General features: G+C 44.9%; 2 protein-coding genes across 6 annotated transcripts in view; one reads left to right on the top strand and one right to left on the bottom strand.

Moving 5' to 3' along the window:
- The window catches only part of AVL9 (AVL9 cell migration associated), a 41,727-nt gene extending 37,518 nt beyond the window's left edge, over nucleotides 1–4,209 (bottom strand). Inside the window, exon 1 of one of the 2 annotated variants that reach the window (XM_059848411.1) lies at nucleotides 4,045–4,209. In XM_059848411.1, coding sequence (XP_059704394.1) covers nucleotides 4,045–4,110 — 66 coding nt within the window. In that variant the 5' untranslated portion in view covers nucleotides 4,111–4,209. Of the gene's footprint in view, nucleotides 1–3,548; nucleotides 3,877–4,044 lie in introns of those variants that run through there. The other variant, XM_059848405.1, reaches the window with a different exon arrangement.
- A 42-nt stretch (nucleotides 4,210–4,251) lies between these two features.
- Nucleotides 4,252–17,211, top strand: LOC132328523 (uncharacterized). Of its 4 annotated transcripts, none has more exons than XR_009486810.1 (2): nucleotides 4,252–4,436; nucleotides 6,043–9,645. XR_009486810.1 is itself a non-coding variant. In XM_059848434.1 (2 exons), the coding sequence occupies exon 2, from the start codon at nucleotides 11,022–11,024 to the stop codon at nucleotides 12,888–12,890; it is 1,869 nt and encodes a 622-aa protein (XP_059704417.1). In that variant the 5' UTR covers nucleotides 4,255–4,436; nucleotides 9,653–11,021; the 3' UTR covers nucleotides 12,891–17,211. The 4 variants fall into 4 exon arrangements, 1 of the variants encoding a protein (XP_059704417.1); XM_059848434.1 differs by lacking the exon at nucleotides 6,043–9,645 and adding an exon at nucleotides 9,653–17,211 and having other exon boundaries at nucleotides 4,255–4,436; XR_009486808.1 differs by having other exon boundaries at nucleotides 4,259–4,436; nucleotides 9,114–9,645.
- The last annotated feature ends 537 nt before the right edge of the window (nucleotides 17,212–17,748 follow it).

Genomic DNA, 17,748 nt, shown 5'->3' with positions numbered 1-17,748 from the left:
TGGGCCTGTTGAAAGTGTGTCAAATACTAGGTGGACCTAGAAGTTTGCAGCCAAGATTCTCCTCCCATTCTCAGGACACTGCCATGACTACCTCTCATCCTTAGCAAAAAGAGACAGCAACCAGCACTGTTTGCATATCTCCTTGCATTCACAGTTCAACTCAGTAACTGAGGGGTCCAAAGAAACAGCATGGCAATCTGCTTATGCAGACAAACAAAAACCTGCAGGTTCTCCAAATATTTACTCCATACTTGCTAGAGAAAACTCCTCCCAGTGTGTTCACAATTTTTACTGCTTTAGGTTTCAGATAACAAAAAGCCTTCGGACAGTGAGTGGCAACTCCCAAGCTTTTAATAACTGTCTGGTAACTGGATCCCCAGACTTAACAATGTACGTATGGAAAAACTCACTTTGTCTCTTATATTCCAGCAAAATAACCCACAGTTAACCAGTTACCCTTTGAAGAGAGCATGAGGAACAATTGTGGCACTCATACTCCCAATCCAAAGGCACACAGAGATTCTCTGACTCTCCTTCTATTCCAAAAACAAATGCATATGGACTGTTTTTCGAGTCTGTGAAAGAAAAAGAAAATCCTATACATTTCCAAACTGCACATCAAAGCCTTTGCATGTTACACATTTCTTATCCTATAAGTTAACCAAGAGGAAGAGCTGTACATTTCAAGTGATGAAGCTTCAGAAGCAAAGACAGCTAATGAAAGAACCTAGCATTAAGAAATCCATAGAAAATCCTAGATCCACATGCATTTACTAGTAAGACTATAAAGAAAAGAGGTGGGAACATAAACTGAAAGAAGCCCTCTCAGGCAAACCAGGTGGATTCCTGTTAGGCAACCTAGCTCTATGAACTTGCAATCTTAAGCTTTCCAAACTCACTCTGAGTGGTGTCCATTTGAGCACTGCTGTAGACCTTTGCTTTTCTGCATGTCACAGTTTCAGATACACAGTCTGCAGCACATGCTCAGACGCTTCCTATCCACTGGTTCTTGCGCCAACAATCATTTAGATTAAACATGTGGTTTTTCCTCCTCATTGTTAACTTTCCAACAGTTTCTTGTAATGCAACTACATGTAATGCAGGGTTTCAATGAATACTTCAAAGGCTATTATCAATACTTTAAAGGTCATTAAGAGCAGCCCTGTGGAAAAGGATTTGGGGATGACGGTTGACCAAAAACTCAACGTGAGCCGACAATGAGCACTTTACATATTGTAGCCCAGAAAGCCAACCACATCCTGGGCTGCATCCTAGGGAATGTGGCCAGCACTTCAAAAGACGTGATTCACCCTCACTGGTCCTCTTGTGCCTGTGTGTCTGTCCTCTGCAGCTGTCCACCTGGCAAACAGAACCTGTGAAACAACTACCTCAAAAGCAACCCACCAAAACAAGGCTTGCTATTTTGGTCACCTCAGTTCCCCATTTCAGCTTACCACAACTGCCTCTGCTTACCAGTTGTGAAGGGCAGGAGAGGAAAAGGGAAGAATGCATTCACCTCTGTAGGTATGGGAACAACCTCCAAATCTACTCTGTTAGCCTAGCTAGGGAAGCTCTTCTACATTCTCCTTTAACACAGACTGCCCAGGGACTATCTCATCCAGTTCTGGAAGAGAGAATTCAAATCCTTTCTCTGAAAAGTGGATCAGAATTTACAAGTATCGATAAACATATTATCACACAATAGGATTATGTATATTGCCATTCTTGCCCTCAAATCACACTACTTTGGTGACTTAGCCTTGATCACACGTGGTCTCATTTCTCTTCCAGACATTTCCTTGTGTCAATTCCCAAGCTTATACTGTTATTATTTATTCCCATTGCACAACATCATAAGGCACCCCATTTTTATCAATCCAGTATTCCTTATTGTCCAGCTCTTGCACAACTTTCCAGTTTTCCTTTGAAATACCGATTCCTCAAGTTTGCTTATCATAGTTCAATTTTATGGTGTAAACAATACCAGCACCACTTTCAATCTTGAGAAACACTTCTTGCAAGTACCTTTCAAACCAATAGTTCCTCTTCTGACTGAAATCTGTTTCTGCTTCCTCTCTTTCATGCTACTCTTTACCCAAGTACCAGCCCTTGGACTAATTCTCCTGTATCCCTGCCTTAAGAATAAGCATGATCTCTTATCAAGTTCCCAGCAGATTAGAGGTACTCCATTTCTTTCACAGAGAAAGGAATTCAATCACTTATTCTTAAAAAAGATGCAGGTCAGTCAGGCATAATCTATCTTTAGCAAATGCACATAGGACAGAATCTACTTAGTTTCACATTGTTAATTAATTCTTTCCTTCACAAATTCTCTAGAGTCTTGCACACTACTGATGTCAAACTCATTAGGCTATAGCTGTGCCACTCCTCACCTCCAGCTCTTTTAGGAAACGTTCCCCATAGTTCAGGAAAAAATCTGCCAAGTCAGAAGTAGGATACATTTAAAATTAGATTTCTGTTTAGCTTTCCCTTAGGAAGCCTGGTTGTGGTTCTACTGACTGTCACTTTATTCCTGCAGTTCTCCTCCCTGTGACTCAGCTACCTTGTCCCCTTCCCAAACTGCCTTCCTCTCCAGCTTCTCCAGGTCATTTCTTGAGATAAAAAAACTTCAGTTCAGAGGTATTCTGACCTAATTTTTGACAACACCTCAAAATGTACTTCTATAAACATTTTAAAGGCAACAAAATAAAATTCAATGCTACTAATTTATACTTTGGAGGTTTGGGTTTTTTGTTCTTTTTTTTCCGTTGCATCAACACCACTTAATGTGCAAGAAAATTAATACGCACTCCAGAAGAACAGAAGAAACAAAAGCCTAGGTCTTTTCCAAGAGACCAACAACAAGGAGAGGGCAAAAATATGCTCTTCCTCCTACAGCTATCCAACTAAGGCTCATCTTGTAACAGTGTTTGACAAGAAAGTGCCTGATAAATATCACAAACCTCACAATCCAGATGATCTAATTACTTCACAGGAACTGATCCTGTGAACATCCATATGTGAACAGCACCCAGACACCCCGAGGAGAAAGGATGCACTTGAAAACCATGCGCATCTTTCAGAAATTGAGTTATTGCACCTTAGTCTCTGAGGAACTGTGCTCGGATTTTTTGCTAAAGCGATAATTTAATTCTCAGCTACCTTGTATGGAATGTGTTTACGTCAGATCAACCCTTGTACAACAATAGCCATCACGTTGATTATGTCTTGGCAATTTTTATAAATGCCACGAACTCGCTATGGAAGAAGACACACTGGAAATCCAACATTATGTCTATCTGCTCTTATCATAGCAAAACAACTGTGTGGGCAGCCCAGCTGGGCAACCGCATCTCCTGCTTCAACAGTTAAAAAAAAATTAAAACAATCACAACATAAGCCGGCTATGAAATACATGACATAAAATCCTTCTACCTTACAGACCACATGAAGCAGTCAAGCATTTATGAAAGCGGGGAAGAAACAGGCAAAGAAAACTTAAATCTAGGATAGCTTATTACCCTGGGGCTGTTTGGTAGAAGATATACCTGAGCGCCCAGTGATGGGCCGGCAGGAATAGAGGAAGGTAGATTAAAACACCATTTGGAGTTTTCTCCTCCGGATTCTCTGTCTGAACGCATCAAGCACGCACGATTCGAAACAGATACGGTGCCACGGTGTGCGCCGTGGCCCCTCACTCCCGGGAGCTCACCCCGCCGGCCCTCGCTCCGCCTCGCTCCCGGCGGAGCACCGAGGCGGGGCGGGAATGGAGGCAGCTCCGTGACCACGAACTGCCCGGGGCGAGCCGAGTCACAGCCCAGCCAGGCATCCCCCAGCCAGGGGAGGCCGCGGCCAAGCGAGGCCTCGCCCGCTCCCAGTCCGTCCTTCACCGCCCCCTGAGCAGCGCGAAGCGCCCCGGCCCCGCGGGACGCGCCCCTCCGGCCAGCCGGGCAGGCGCCGCTCGGCGCGGGGGAGGGGACAGAGGGAGGGCCGGGAGGAAGCAAGAGCGGAGCGGAGAGGCGAGGGACACCCGCACCCCCTCACCTGGCAGCCCTTCTTGTGGTGGAAGCCCACCACCACGATGTGCAGCACCGGGCCGCGCTTCTCCATGGAGCAGCCCGGCGATGGCCGCGCCGGAGGATGCCGCCGTTCCCGGGCTCTCGCTCCGCCTCCCGGGGTCTGGCGGGGACGCAGCCCCGGCCGCCTGCGCTTCCGCACCGCCCGGCCCGGGAGGGCGGGCACGGCCCTCAGCGCCGCCCTCCGCCCGCCCCTCCTGGCGCGGATCGCGGAGCTACGGCTTAGTTGGAGTGGGAAAGATTTCTTCGATCGGCTGGTGCAGGTCCTACAGATTAGTGGCAGCCCAGAGAGAAGGCTGGGGGTTGTCTCAGTACAGTTTAGTCAGGTTGCTGAAGGTTAAAACTGAGGAAAAAATCAAGGTAAGGCTTCTTCCCTCAAGGGGCTAAATCTCCAGGAAGAGAAGGCTCTGGGGGCACCTCATCGCTCTCTAGGAGCACTTGAAAGGAGGCTGTGGCCAGGTGGGGGCCGATCTCTTCTACCGGGCCTGCAGTGAGAGGGCGAGACAGAATGGCCTTAAGATCAGACAGGGGAGATTCAGATTACATATTAGAAAAAAAAAAAAAAATCAGTGTTAGTGTGGTCAGGCATTGAAACAGGCTGCCGAGGGAGATGGTGGGGTCACCATCCCTGGGGTGTTTGTGAGGCCTCTGGCTCTGGGTGATGTGGGTTAGGTGTTCCAGTGGCAGTGCTGGATGGACACATGGACTGGATGATCCTGAATGTTTCTTTCAACCTTGGTGATCATTTTGAGATTCTATAAACATGTCTTAGCATACCCGAGAAAGAAGGCAGTTCAAAGACTTGTCCAAGACCACGGGCAAATTTAGTGTGAGAGAAAAAAAAAAAAAAATTAAAACTGTATCTTACTGCACAGTGCAGTAAGATACACCATGCCACCTCTTTAACACCTTTGTTGTGATTCAATTCTGACTGCTTGAATCAACAACATTTGGTAGAGGCTGTACTCTTAATAATTAAAATTCTCTGGGGAAATTGGAGGAAGATAATCTTTTTAAAAGAACTATAAAAGAGTAGTGCTTAAAGAAAATCTCATCACTAACATAGTACCCAGGGGCTCAAATTATAACAATACAGCATGTAATCACATACTGTTTTTCAGCTTCAACAGAAGTGTTATAGAAAACATATACTGCAGGGAACACAGGAAAAACTACAAGAAGCAATCCTTCTGGCAAAGGAATGGTTTCTTATTAGTATTAGTCTCTAACTGACAGTTTACTATCATTTAAAACTAGAAAATTGCATGCAATATTGGCCATTATCTCCTGCAGTAATGAGATATCCCCCCAAAGATTCATGTGAGTGTTTATGGTTCATTCTTATTTCATTTAGGAGAGTGCAGTCTGGCATCACTCTTAGTGTTATGGATTATGCATTATAGAGGCATCTCAGTGATACTACTGGATAATGGTAGCTTATGGCTTCTCTGAATAGATTATTTGATTTATTTTTTTCTGCTTGAAATTCTCTTTCCTGATAAAGCAATAAAAATGTTGAACTTTCAGTGTCAGTCTAGGCTAGGAAAACAAACTAGTTGACATAATATATGTTATTTTCACAGTTCACACTGTGTGCATTTATGAGAAAGAAACGCAAGTGAGAGCTGCTATGAAACAGCTCTCAGAAAAGTCTCAGAATTTTCCTGAGGGAATTTTCTTTCTCCATGCACAGCTAACAAGTAGCAATGAAAACTCAAGCCTACAGTTCTTCTATTAGTCAGAGACTTTGCTAAAGAATCACCAGCTATAATATCATTACCATAGTAATAGTAACTTTTTAGTCATTCTTCCAGTCATAGCAATAAGGCAGAGTTCTCAGCTTATGTGCAGTGAGACTTCTAGAGATGGATAACCTTTCCCTGGGCAGTACAATAGCTTGTGTCTGCAAGTAACACCAGAGCTAAGCAGTGCCCATGGCAACTGATGGCTCCCCTCTATTTGTTAGGTATAGCCCAGCTTCCTAAAGAACAAAGCTCTGAATTTGTGGAGACAAGCACGTGAATAAAAAATAAATGTCCTTTGGTTTCTGTTGAAGAAAAGCATAGATGAAATCCTGGCATGGATCTGAGGTTTGTACCTAATTTCTTCTGGATGGCAAGCTCACTTCATGTTGGCAGTATGTTTTCTTTGAAGCTCTTATCCAAAAAGAATGCAGTAATTCCCCTAGAAAGTTAAAATAATCTCCTTTTTTTTTTTTGTGCCATCAACAAGACCAAATGTAATTTCAATTGTACATTTAGTTGCATAAGGGCAGCATGATGTAGGAGGCTTCCAAACAGGCTTCCTCATGGAAAATACTGTATTTGATCCTGTGGGAATGATGGTGTTATTCTCATGAGACTGAAAGGACTCTCAAGCATGCAAGCAAAAGAGGGGAGCTAGGATTGTTAGGGAGGTTTGCAGACAGAAATGCAATGTGTCTTCTCCTGCACTTTTAAAGAGGCTTAGATTTGGATGGCAGAAACATTTCTCTCAAACCCTGACTGCTCTCCCCACACAGGACAAAATAGTATCTTGTCCTTACCGCTGTTGACATTTTCACTGCCCCAGAGTCCCCGCTCACTTCGGCTGGAGGGGCTTGCTCTAGCTCCTGCTTCTTCAGGTTGGATGAGACATGTTTGAAGAAGATTTGTTTCCTTAGAAACAATTTGTTTGGTCAGAATTGTTTCCTTAGAAAATACTGGTTGTGAGTAGTAAAGCAGAGATCTGTTCCAGTGGGTTGTGAGGGGAGCAGAGGGAAGCTTGAGACCCCAGGTGCAGCTGTTAATTATTTGTGAAGTAGACACTGCTTTTTGGGGCCCCTGATCCAAATGATCCCCCTCCAAATATTAGCCATGAAAAGTGATCATTTTGTTTGCAATTCTGTGCTGTTTTCCTCAGAACCTCATTTCTACCCTGGAGTCCTTTGTGGAAGCTCCGGAGGTTAGCAACAGCAAGCACAAAAACCCTTATCACAACCTAATGCACACTGCAGGTGTGACATGGATGGTCTGTTATCTCCTTTTCTCCTTTTGAAGACTGACATAGCACTGAGTGCAGGAGACAGCTAAAGCCAGACAACACTGACAGGAATGGATTGAAGGTTTAAACAAAAAGAAATAATGAGCATATGGTACATTCCCACAGTGGTTGTCAAGACAGACAACAAATATCTGTGAAGGTGGGCTAGAGAAATTGAAAGCAGACAGATTCCAGAATGATGATCAACCACTACAGTTTGGATTTGGCTGGCAGCTCAGAAAGTTGCTGGTCCATTCAGTGGGGAGAGTAAATGGTAGTGAAGGCTCAAACTGCCCAGGATACACATGTATCTTGTTCTGTTCCTTTTCTTACTTCTGGTTATTGCCACAGCCAGAAAAGGAAACAAAATGCTTTTTAGCCTGATCCTGTGTGACAGCTTTTTGGCACCTGTTATTAGTTTCATCTTTTCCCAGCATCTCATTTGCCCTTGGTCCCTGCATTGGCAGAAGCGTAGGGGCAAAGGTATCAGTGAAAGGGAGGTTCCTCTGTTCAGTGTTTTGTGCTGTTCTCTTGTTACACCTTGGCCATTCAGGGGTTGCTCTCTTTGTGGCTGGTTCTTGAAAACATGCATTTCTGTTCTTTTGTGCTTCATTTCACTGGGGTCTCTTTGCTAATAAGTGTGCAGAAGCAGCCAAGGTAAGCACTTCCAGGTGCAGGGATCTTTGCAGTACAGAGCTGGCAGATGAATCCAGATCAGCAGAAGCTGAGGCTGTTACTGCAGCTCAAGCCTTCTTGAAAATTCAATCCTTTCATTCATGCACAGTCATTCTAAGCTCTGTAGCAAGGAACTGCTGAAGAAGAGGAATGAGAGAAACCCAAACCATTTGGCCCAACCAAATGCCAACACCGTCTCTTAGATGGGCTATATAAAATCCCCATAAAAGTTGCCAGTCAACATGACTGGTGGCAATGTGTTGGTAACACCTTTTTCTGCACAGCTTGCTGAGGAACCTGAAGAAGTGATGCTGCCAGTGTGGACTGAGTGGTGGAGCAGAGGACAGAGAGGTGCAAGCTCACAAGGCATAGCACAGCTCCTGCCAGGTCTTTTAGGCCAGTTTCAACTACTGTAGAGCTGCTTATGCTCAGGAACAGCCTCTGTGCATATGGTCTGTCTTTCTGTACTCCCTTGATTGCCACATGGATGTTGTTTTCAGTTATGAGGACTGACCTGGATGCCCTTCCCTGAGGGCATGCTCCAGGGCCTCCTGTAAACATGTCCTGAGTCTCCTGTCTTGAATGTAGATTCCACCTTTGCCTTGTGTTTACTGAAAGAGATTTGGAAGGAGTCAGGCCTTATCTGTCTCAAGAGTTGATCCAAACAATTTTGATGGAATTTTGTCACTTATTCCTGATTGTGTGTGAAGTAAATAAAAATCAGGTAATATTTGCCACCAATTCAGCTGCCTACTCAAAATGGCCCATTAATCCTAAATTAGTCACTGCTGCTTTTAGGGCCATTAGTTAATATGCAGGCTGTAGTCAGTAAGACAAAGACAATGTTGAGGAATGGAAATTGCCATGGATCCCATTTTTCCCTCTCAAACTATGGAAGAAGGGCAGTTTTCCCTTGGGGCTACTCTGTTTCAGAAAGTGTCTGGATGGAGCAGCCCTCCTGCTTGTGTGTGTTCCAAACAGCCTTTTCCCAGCTTGCTGCTTCCTGGTCTGTTCTTCATTTAGCTGTGTCATTCCAGTGCTCTGCTTTCACCACTTGTCCAGATATGGAAGGTGATACTGGCTTTTGAAGTGTCCACTGGTGTCATGGGAGAAGGCCATTACATCCCTTCTTCCTGTTTGTAATGGGACAGATTCAATGATCAACATTTCCTCTGTCTCTGGCTCACTAATACTGCATCTCTGCTGTGACAGTTCCTTCTGCACGCCTTGAGGACAATTAATGGACAAAATCCATAATTTGAATGTTTACTTACTTTTACTCCTTTTACTTACACTGGAAAATCCCAAGCTCTGTCAACTATACTTTTGTCATCTCCTTAGGTGCAATCAGGGTTCAATACAGCTGGGCCACCTCAATGGGTTAGACTTTTTCCATACACTCGGCTGATGGATGCCAGGTTATTTTTCTTTTTGGGTGACCCAGGTGAAAGACTCTGCTGACAGTTACCTCTCCTGGAGTACTGGATCCAGCTCTGCCGACTCCAGCACAGGAAGGACATGGACCTGTTGGAGTGATTTCAGAGGAGGACCACCAAGATGATCAGAGGGATGGGGGCACCTCTCCTATGAGGAAAGACAGAGAGAATTTGGGTTACTCAGCCTGGAGAAGGCTTTGGGCTGCCCTAATTATGACCTTCCAGTACATGAAGGGAGCCTTCAAGTTCTTGTAGTGACAGAACAAGGAAGAATGTTATGAGTAAAAAAAGAGTTACCCGTTTTTTTAAGAGAAGGACCTGCAGAGTTTAAAGTTAAGCTGGGAACTGATCGCTGGCCAAGAGTTCTTTTATTAGTTAAATGTTGTAACCACCTGTTGAGTATCGTCGTTTAACTCTCTGTTGTGGAGAATTCTTCTTTTTCAGTACCACCCTTGCCTGCTGCCAAGAAGATGACACCCCCCCCCCACCACCACCACTCCTTGCCCCCGACGGTGGGAAAGAGAGGGAGAATTTGCATCTCAGGAGACGTGCAAATTTATCTCAAAACCCAGACTGCACTGGGACAAGAACCCCACCAAATCCTGGAAAACACCCCAAAAGAGACGAGCCAAAGCAGAATTGAGAGGTCAGGGTGGTGTTTGGACAGCAGGAGCGAGGTCTAAAGCTGACAGAGACGCTGAAAACATCGGTCACTCCTCGCCCCGACTACAAAGAAAGTCATTTGGACCCAGGACCCCCTGGACCGAACAAGCTGAACTGAATCTGGGGCATATCCCTACTGCCCTTGCGAGGACGGGAATCCTGGCTCTGCCCTTAGCGGACAGAGCTGCAAATCCTTGTTTTCAGAGTCACTGTTGGGAGCGGCGGCCGGAACCCGTGGACCTGCCTACTGCCCCGTTTTGAGCTGATCACTTTTAATAAAGGCATTAAAAAGGAGAACTATCTCCTGCCCTGTTTATTTCAGCTGGGGGAATCGTCCAGGAGAGCCACGCCTGAAGAGGACACCAGGACTGGGACGGCTGCCCACCTTAGGATCTCTGGGACAGCTGGCTATCAGGACCTGAGGAGATCAGCTCGGGACCAGTGACACCGAGGAGCGTTGGATTGGTGAGAAATATCCAGCGGCGGGAGTGGGGGCGAGTGAGTGTAGTGTGAATGAGACGAGGACTGGCAGCTCAGATTCTCGAAGCGAGTGGGACTCCCTTGTACCGAGTTTCCGGACTCCTGCGAGGGGGCCGGCCGGGAACGGGAGGAAGCGTGTGGAATTAGTGTGAGTGAGTGCCTCCGAAGGGGGAGAGAGGGCCCCCCGACTCCGGGTGTGCGGAGGAATTTTGGGTGTGAGTGGCACGCAATCCAAAAGTCCTGGAAGTCAGGCAAATTGTAAGTCTTGAGAAGGATTCGAGCAAGCTCAAAGCCCTGCAGGCAAATAAAGTCCTGACAAAGGGAGTCAGGCACAGATCTCGGCGAAGGAGGCAGGCATGGCTCCTTCTCTTACGCCGGGGTTATGTGGGTTCAAGTCCTGATAGACATAAGACCTGACACTAGGAAAGTTGGGCAGTCAAGAGATCAGGCAGTTTTTTCCTGACGAAGGAGGTCAGGCACGAATTGGGCTCTTACGCCGGGGTTTCGTGTTTAAAGTCCTGATAGACATAAGACCTGACATTGGTAAGGTTTGGCAGTCAAGAGATCAGGCAGTTGTATAAATATAAAGTCCTGAGCTTCAGGCAATTTTTATTGACATTACCTGTCAGTAGAGGCACCTTTGGGAGTTTTTTCTGTTGAGACCTGAAAAATGGGAGGATGTAACAGCAAGAAGACTGGCAAGAAGCTGAGGAATATACCTCCCCATAGTCCCTTAGGAGAATTGTTAGAGAGATGGGATTCTATAGAGGCTACTGAGGGATTAGATAAGGTTAAGATGATCCATTACTGTGTAGAAGTCTGGCCAGAATTAGAAGTGCAAGGAGGATGGCCTTGGTGTGGGACAAAGGACAAGTGGATGTGTCAGCAACTGAGTCAATATCTGTCAGCTTGGGAGGATACCGATCCCGAGCAATTATTGTATGCAGCTTGCTGGTTAAAGAGTGCTATCGAGGATGAAGGTGTGAGAATTTGTAGGGTGCAGAGGAAGAAGGAGGGGAATGAAGGAGGGGATGCTGGAACTAGTAAAAGATGGGATCCCCTGGATTATTTGCCTCCGGGTGCCCCTTTACCTTACAATCCTCTTCCTCGGGCACCTCAAAGGGCAGATCCGGCCATTCCCCCGGCTGCTATCTCATTATCACCTCCTGTAATTCCTTCTTCTACCCCTTTGGCTTCCCCTACGGCAGACCCAGTATCTCCCCTAGTAACCACTCCCTCACCACCCCCTTCAGCTCCTCCAGTTCCTTCTGCACCACCACAAGCGTCTACTCCACAGGCTGCATTCTCCACCCCTTCTCCAGCTCCACTTAATATGCACACAGGCTCTTCTCCCCCTCCTATTGCTGTCCCTTTACCTCCTCCTAGCTGGGACACAAATGCCTCCTTGCCTGATAAATCATTATCACCGAATACACCTGGTGACCTGCAGAGAGTTCAGGGGAATCCTGATATCTCTCATACTGGTAGTTTGATGTCTGAAGATGGGCCATACTGCAATACCCGATCTGAGACCTCCAAAGTAGAGAGACTTTTTCCCCTCAGAGAAGTTCCTATGGGAGGAGTAGCAGGAGGTGTTGGTTTTGTGACTGCTCCTCTAACCGCTTCTGAGGTGAGAGGATTCAAGGAGTTAGGGCATTTAGTTGAGGACCCAGTGGGCATAGCTAACCAAGTGGATCAATTCTTAGGTCCAAATATCTACACTTGGGGGAAGATGAATTCCATTCTGAATATATTATCCTCCCCAGAAGAGGTCCAGATGATTAGGCCGGCTGGCATAAGAATTTGGGAGAAAGATAACCATCTGGGACCCCAAGTGCTAGCAGGTGAACAGAAATTGCCACTAACAGATCCCAACTGGAACCCTAATCAGGAGGAGGGGAGGAAGGCCATGATGGAATATAGGTCTTTGATAATTCGGGGAATCAAAGAGTCAGTTCCCAAAGGAACTAATACCAAAATGGCATTTGAGGGTGCACAAGAGAAAGATGAAACTCCTGCTACTTGGCTTAATCGCCTAAAGCGGAATTTCCAGCTGTATTCCAAAATAGACCCAGACACCACGGAAGGCCAAGTGTTACTAAAGGTCCAATTTGTTACCAAATCTTGGCCTGATATACGGAGAAAACTGGAAAAGATTGAAGATTGGCAAGAGAAGGACATTAACGAGTTACTGAGAGAAGCATTAAAGGTGTATTTAAGGAGGGAGGAAGAAAGAGCAAAGGCCAAGGCTAGGATCATGGTTGCAGTAGTTAGAGAAAGTGTAGGGGCAAACAATTCTATCCCACGATACAAGGTAACAAAAGAGTGGCCGGGTCCACCACCAGGAGAAGGCAAGGATAGGCCAGTTCAGTCAGGGACTAGAGGAATGGAGAGACCTCAAGTCCCTTTGAGTGAAAGGCGTTGCTATTACTGTGGGGAAACTGGACACATTAGGAAGTTATGTAGGAAGCTCAGTATTGATGAGGCAATAGCCAGAGAACAAGACAATTTAGGGAGGATTCTTAGGGGTGACGATTAGGTGTGTCAAGGGCTCTATACTTTAGGGGACCCGATGCAACATCTAGATGAGCCCTTGGTAAACTTTGAAGTGGGACCCCTAAATGAGGAATTTGAATTTTTGGTTGATACAGGAGCAGATAAGTTCTGTCTCAACAAAGTACCAGAAGGTATGGCAATTGGGAAAAAATTTTGTGAAGTGTTGGGGCTGAAGGGAAACCATTTAGAGGATCAGTGATTGAAGATGTAAAAATAATGGGAAACTCAAAACAGTATGAAGCTAATTTTATTTATCTGCCTAAGTTAGAAAAAAGTTTGTTAGGAAGATATCTGCAAGTTCATTTGGGGGCTGGGATTGTCTCAAGAGAAGGGAGGATGGTGGTACAAATAATGAAGTTATCCCAAGGGGATGTTGCAGAGATAAACCCCGAGGTATGGGCTGAAGGGGGAAAGCGGGGCCTATTGGACCTTCTACCGATAACAATAAAAATGCAAGATGATACTTCACCCATACGGGTTAAACAGTATCCAATCCAGAAGCAAAGAAGGGGCTTGCCATAGTTATTGAACAACTGTTGCAAGAGGGAATTTTAGAACCCTGTATGTCACCACACAATACCCCTATACTGGCAGTTAAGAAAACTTGAAGGGAAAATATGGGAGGAGCGTGGATATCTAAGCTCAAAAGGAAAAAGCTTAGCCCATGAGAACCTGGTCAGGTCTGTATTAGAATCTCTACAGAAACCAATAGAAATAGAGGTGGTCCATATAAAAGGGGCACCAAAGAAGAGACAGTCCGGAAGTTAGGGGAAACCAATTGGCTGATTGGATAGCAAAGGAAGCAGCTTTAGAACCAGGGGATCCAGTGAAAGTTCTTAAAGCAGAAACCACACCTGAAGAGAGAGAAAGAAGAGAAGAACCAATATTTAGTGAAAAAGAATTAGAGGTTATAAAGGATTTAAAGTTACACCAGGGGCAACTAGGGGAGTGGTTAACTTCAGATGGACGGGTGTTTTTGAACAAAGCACTGGCTCGGACAGTGCTAACAGAACTACATAAACTAACCCACTGGGGAGTTCCGGGGCTATGTGATCATTTCTTAAGAAACAACCTGTGCATAGGTGTATATAGCCTAGCAAAAGCAATTACAAAAGGCTGTTTCATTTGTCAAAAAGTGAACCAGAAAGTCTTGCGACAGGTAGTCCCTGTAGGGAGGGAATTAGCTCTTAGACCTTTCCAAAGCATACAGATAGATTTCACTGAGATGCCCCCAGTGCAGGGGTACAAATATTTACTGGTTATATTAGATCATCTCACCCATTGGGTGGAAGCTTTCCCGGCTAGAAGGGAAACAGCCCAAGTTGTGGCAAGTTTAATTTTGGAAAACTTTATCCCCAGATATGGAATAGTGAACACCATAGACTCAGACCGAGGTTCACACTTTGTAGCCCAAACATTGCAAAATATAATCAGAGCCTTAGGAATAGAATGGAGATTATATACTCCATGGCACCCCCAGAGTTCTGGGAGGGTGGAGCGGATGAACAAAACACTCAAAAATATACTAACTAAATTGATAGAAGAGACAAAAATTAACTGGCTGAAGTGTTTGCCACTAGTGCTTTTGCGCATCAGAACAAGACTGTGGTCTGACATAGGGATTTCACCCTATGAAATGATGTTTGGACTGCCATTCTTGTTAACACCCTATAGCACAGGAGACTATCTGGAAGGAGAAGAGGCTACTAGAAAGTATTTAGAAATCATTGGAAGGACACTTGAAGGTCTTAGAAAAAGAGGATACCGAACCCAAATTTCCCCTTTTGATGCAAAGGTTCATAACATTAATCCAGGAGATTGGGTTCTGATAAAATCATGGAATGCTGGACCATTAATGCCTAAATTTGAAGGCCCCTTCCAGGTACTCCTCATCACTAATTCAGCTGTGCGGACCAGAGAAAAAGGTTGGACTCACATTACGAGAATAAAAGGGCCAGTCTCACCCCTGGGCACGGGATCAGATTACACACCACTCCCACCTCCGGGCACTGCACGCGATTCAACTACATCATGAGTTGATTCACCTGAGTATACTGTTACAAAAGGACCAAATGACTTAAAATTGACTCTCAGAAGGAAGAGTTAAAAAGACTGAACTGTATAGAAAGAGTTTGGTATCAGAATCACAACATATCCAAAAGTGTTGTAAGACAGTTCTGTGTTTAAATGAGGTTTGTAAAACGTTAAAAAAACTGTTAATAAGTAATTCTGGTAAAAATTCTGGGTAAGCTCCCCCAACTTAAAATCAAATACTCCTAGTTAATCTTCTACAGAGTACCCTCCCTAGGAGAAACAAAAATTAATAAGGACAGACCAAGAGAGGTAACCAGAGAAGCGGGTAAAAATAAAAGGACTCTAAAAGGGCTTAAAAACTTCGTCTAACTGAAATCACCAAGAGGCAAGACCGGGTGGGCAGGCTGTGTAAGATGACCCATACCGGACTCTTGGGAAGGGTAGTAATGATGGCTTTCATTGCTGGTGCTCTGGGGAGCCCAGGAGAGCCGTGCTGTGAGTGCTACCAACCCCTCGAGGAGTGAGAAATAAGCTCCTTGTCGAGAGTCCATACAGGTTTTAACCCTAATTGTGTTAACCTCTCCGAATTGGTCTTTTGTGAAAAGGATGAGAAAGGATGGAATGGCCCATAATACTGCCACTTTTATGCAGCAACTCCCGGGAGAGTGCCCTGTAGGAGAAGCCGTTTTGGGCTTTGAACGTGATGTTACTGAAGCAAGCTTGGTAAATCTGGAAAAAGACAAGACATGGTAAAAGTGGTACGAAAAATGGTTTGTAAAAGGTATTTAGCAGTTAAGTCTGTTAAGAAAAAAGAAAGGGACAAGTGTATCTACCATGAAGCATATGAACTTTATGAGTGTACTGAAAAAGACGTAAACCCCTTTTGGAAAATGAATGAACTGTGTAAATGTTGGGAGAGCCCTAAACCCCTGGTTTTGATCTCTGGTACTACAGCATACACTAAATTGTCAGGAGACTGGTCTGGTAGTTGCACTACTGGAATAATAAGACCAGATTTCTCTTTATTGTCCAAAGAATCTGAATCAAGTTTAGGAGTTCCTATATACAAAGATTTAAGAGAAATCAAACAGAAGAAGCGAAGTACAATAGAAATTAAGAGAAGCCAAGATTGTAAGGGCCAAGTTCAGACCCCGATATCTATGCTAAATAGAATCATCAGGCTCCAGGCAATATTAGAGATAAAGAATGCAATCATTAGAAACATCTCAAACGAGATAAAAAAACTAGCACATGTAAACGACCAAGAACAGACTCCTACACTTGATTCCAGTTGGTGGGATAACCTATGGACTTTCAAAAAGGATTTATGGGAAAAAGTGACTTTCCCCACTGTGTGTATACTTGAGGGATTGCTTTTTTTACTGTGCTTATGTCCCTGCTTCATTAGAATAGTGGTACATGCCGTGCAGACCAACCTAAAGATCTCAAAAACATTTAACCTGGAGAAACCAAGGAAAGTAACAAAGTTAAGTAACTATGATTACCAGAGTGCTCAATAAATTTATAATCAATACAAAAAATTAAAGTTGATGCAAGCTTAGGTTTAAGCTCGATCAAAGAAAAAGAGGGGGGACTGTTATGAGTAAAAAAAGTTACCCATTTTTTTAAGAGAAGGACCTGCAGAGTTTAAAGTTAAGCTGGGAACTGATCGCTGGCCAAGAGTTCTTTTGTTAGTTAAATGTTGTAACCACCTGTTGAGTATCGTCGTTTAACTCTCTATTGTGGAGAATTCTTCTTTTTCAGTACCACCCTTGCCTGCTGCCAAGAAGATGACACCCCCCCCCCCACCACCACCCCTTGCCCCCGACGGTGGGGAAGAGAGGGAGAATTTGCATCTCAGGAGACGTGCAAATTTATCTCAAAACCCAGACTGCACTGGGACAAGAACCCCACCAAATCCTGGAAAACACCCCAAAAGAGACGAGCCAAAGCAGAATTGAGGGGTCAGGGTGGTGTTTGGACAGCAGGAGCGAGGTCTAAAGCTGGCAGAGACGCTGAAAACATCGGTCACTCCTCGCCCCGACTACAAAGAAAGTCATTTGGACCCAGGACCCCCTGGACCAACAAGCTGCGCTGTACTTCGGATATATCCCCACTGACCTTGCAAGGTTGGGAATCAATCCTGGCTCTGCCCTTAGCGGACAGAGCTGTAAATCCTTGTTTTCAGAGTCGCTGCTGGGAGCGGCAGCAGGAACCTGTGGACCTGCCTACTGCCACGTTTGAGCTGATCACTTTTAATAAAGGCATTAAAAAGGGAGAATATTTCTTGCCCTGTTTTTTTCGAAGAACACAAGTTCAAAGTAAGATAGAGTATGTTTAGATTAGTTATTAGAGAGATAATTCTTCACTGTGAGGGTGGTGAGGCACTGGAACGGGTTGCCCCACGAAGCTGTGGAAGAGAGAAGTTGTGGAAGAGAGAATAGACTCCCAAATCCAGGGAGTGTTCAAAGCTGGGCTTTGAGTAACCTGGTCTAGTGAAAGGTGTCCCTGCCCATGCCACGGGGGTGGAAGTAGATGATCTTTAAGGTCCCTGTCAACCCAAACCATTCTATGGTTCTGAGCTGTCCTGCTGACATGCTAATGCTTTGCAAAAATCCGAGTTTAGTGAAAAAGCCTTTAGGAAAAAAATCTTAGGTGGTGTAAATAAACGTGGGATATTCCCATCGTGCCTAACTGCCCCTACCGCTTCAGCAGCTCACTGCTACACAGTACAGTTTTCAAAACTGCACCTGAGAAGGTAGGAAATACGAAGGTAAAGTTAAAAAATAAAATAAAACATCAGCTTT

This window comes from Haemorhous mexicanus, chromosome 1 (genome assembly GCF_027477595.1).
Source record: "Haemorhous mexicanus isolate bHaeMex1 chromosome 1, bHaeMex1.pri, whole genome shotgun sequence".
NCBI lineage: Eukaryota > Metazoa > Chordata > Aves > Passeriformes > Fringillidae > Haemorhous > Haemorhous mexicanus.
This window is presented reverse-complemented; position numbering and strand designations above follow the sequence as displayed.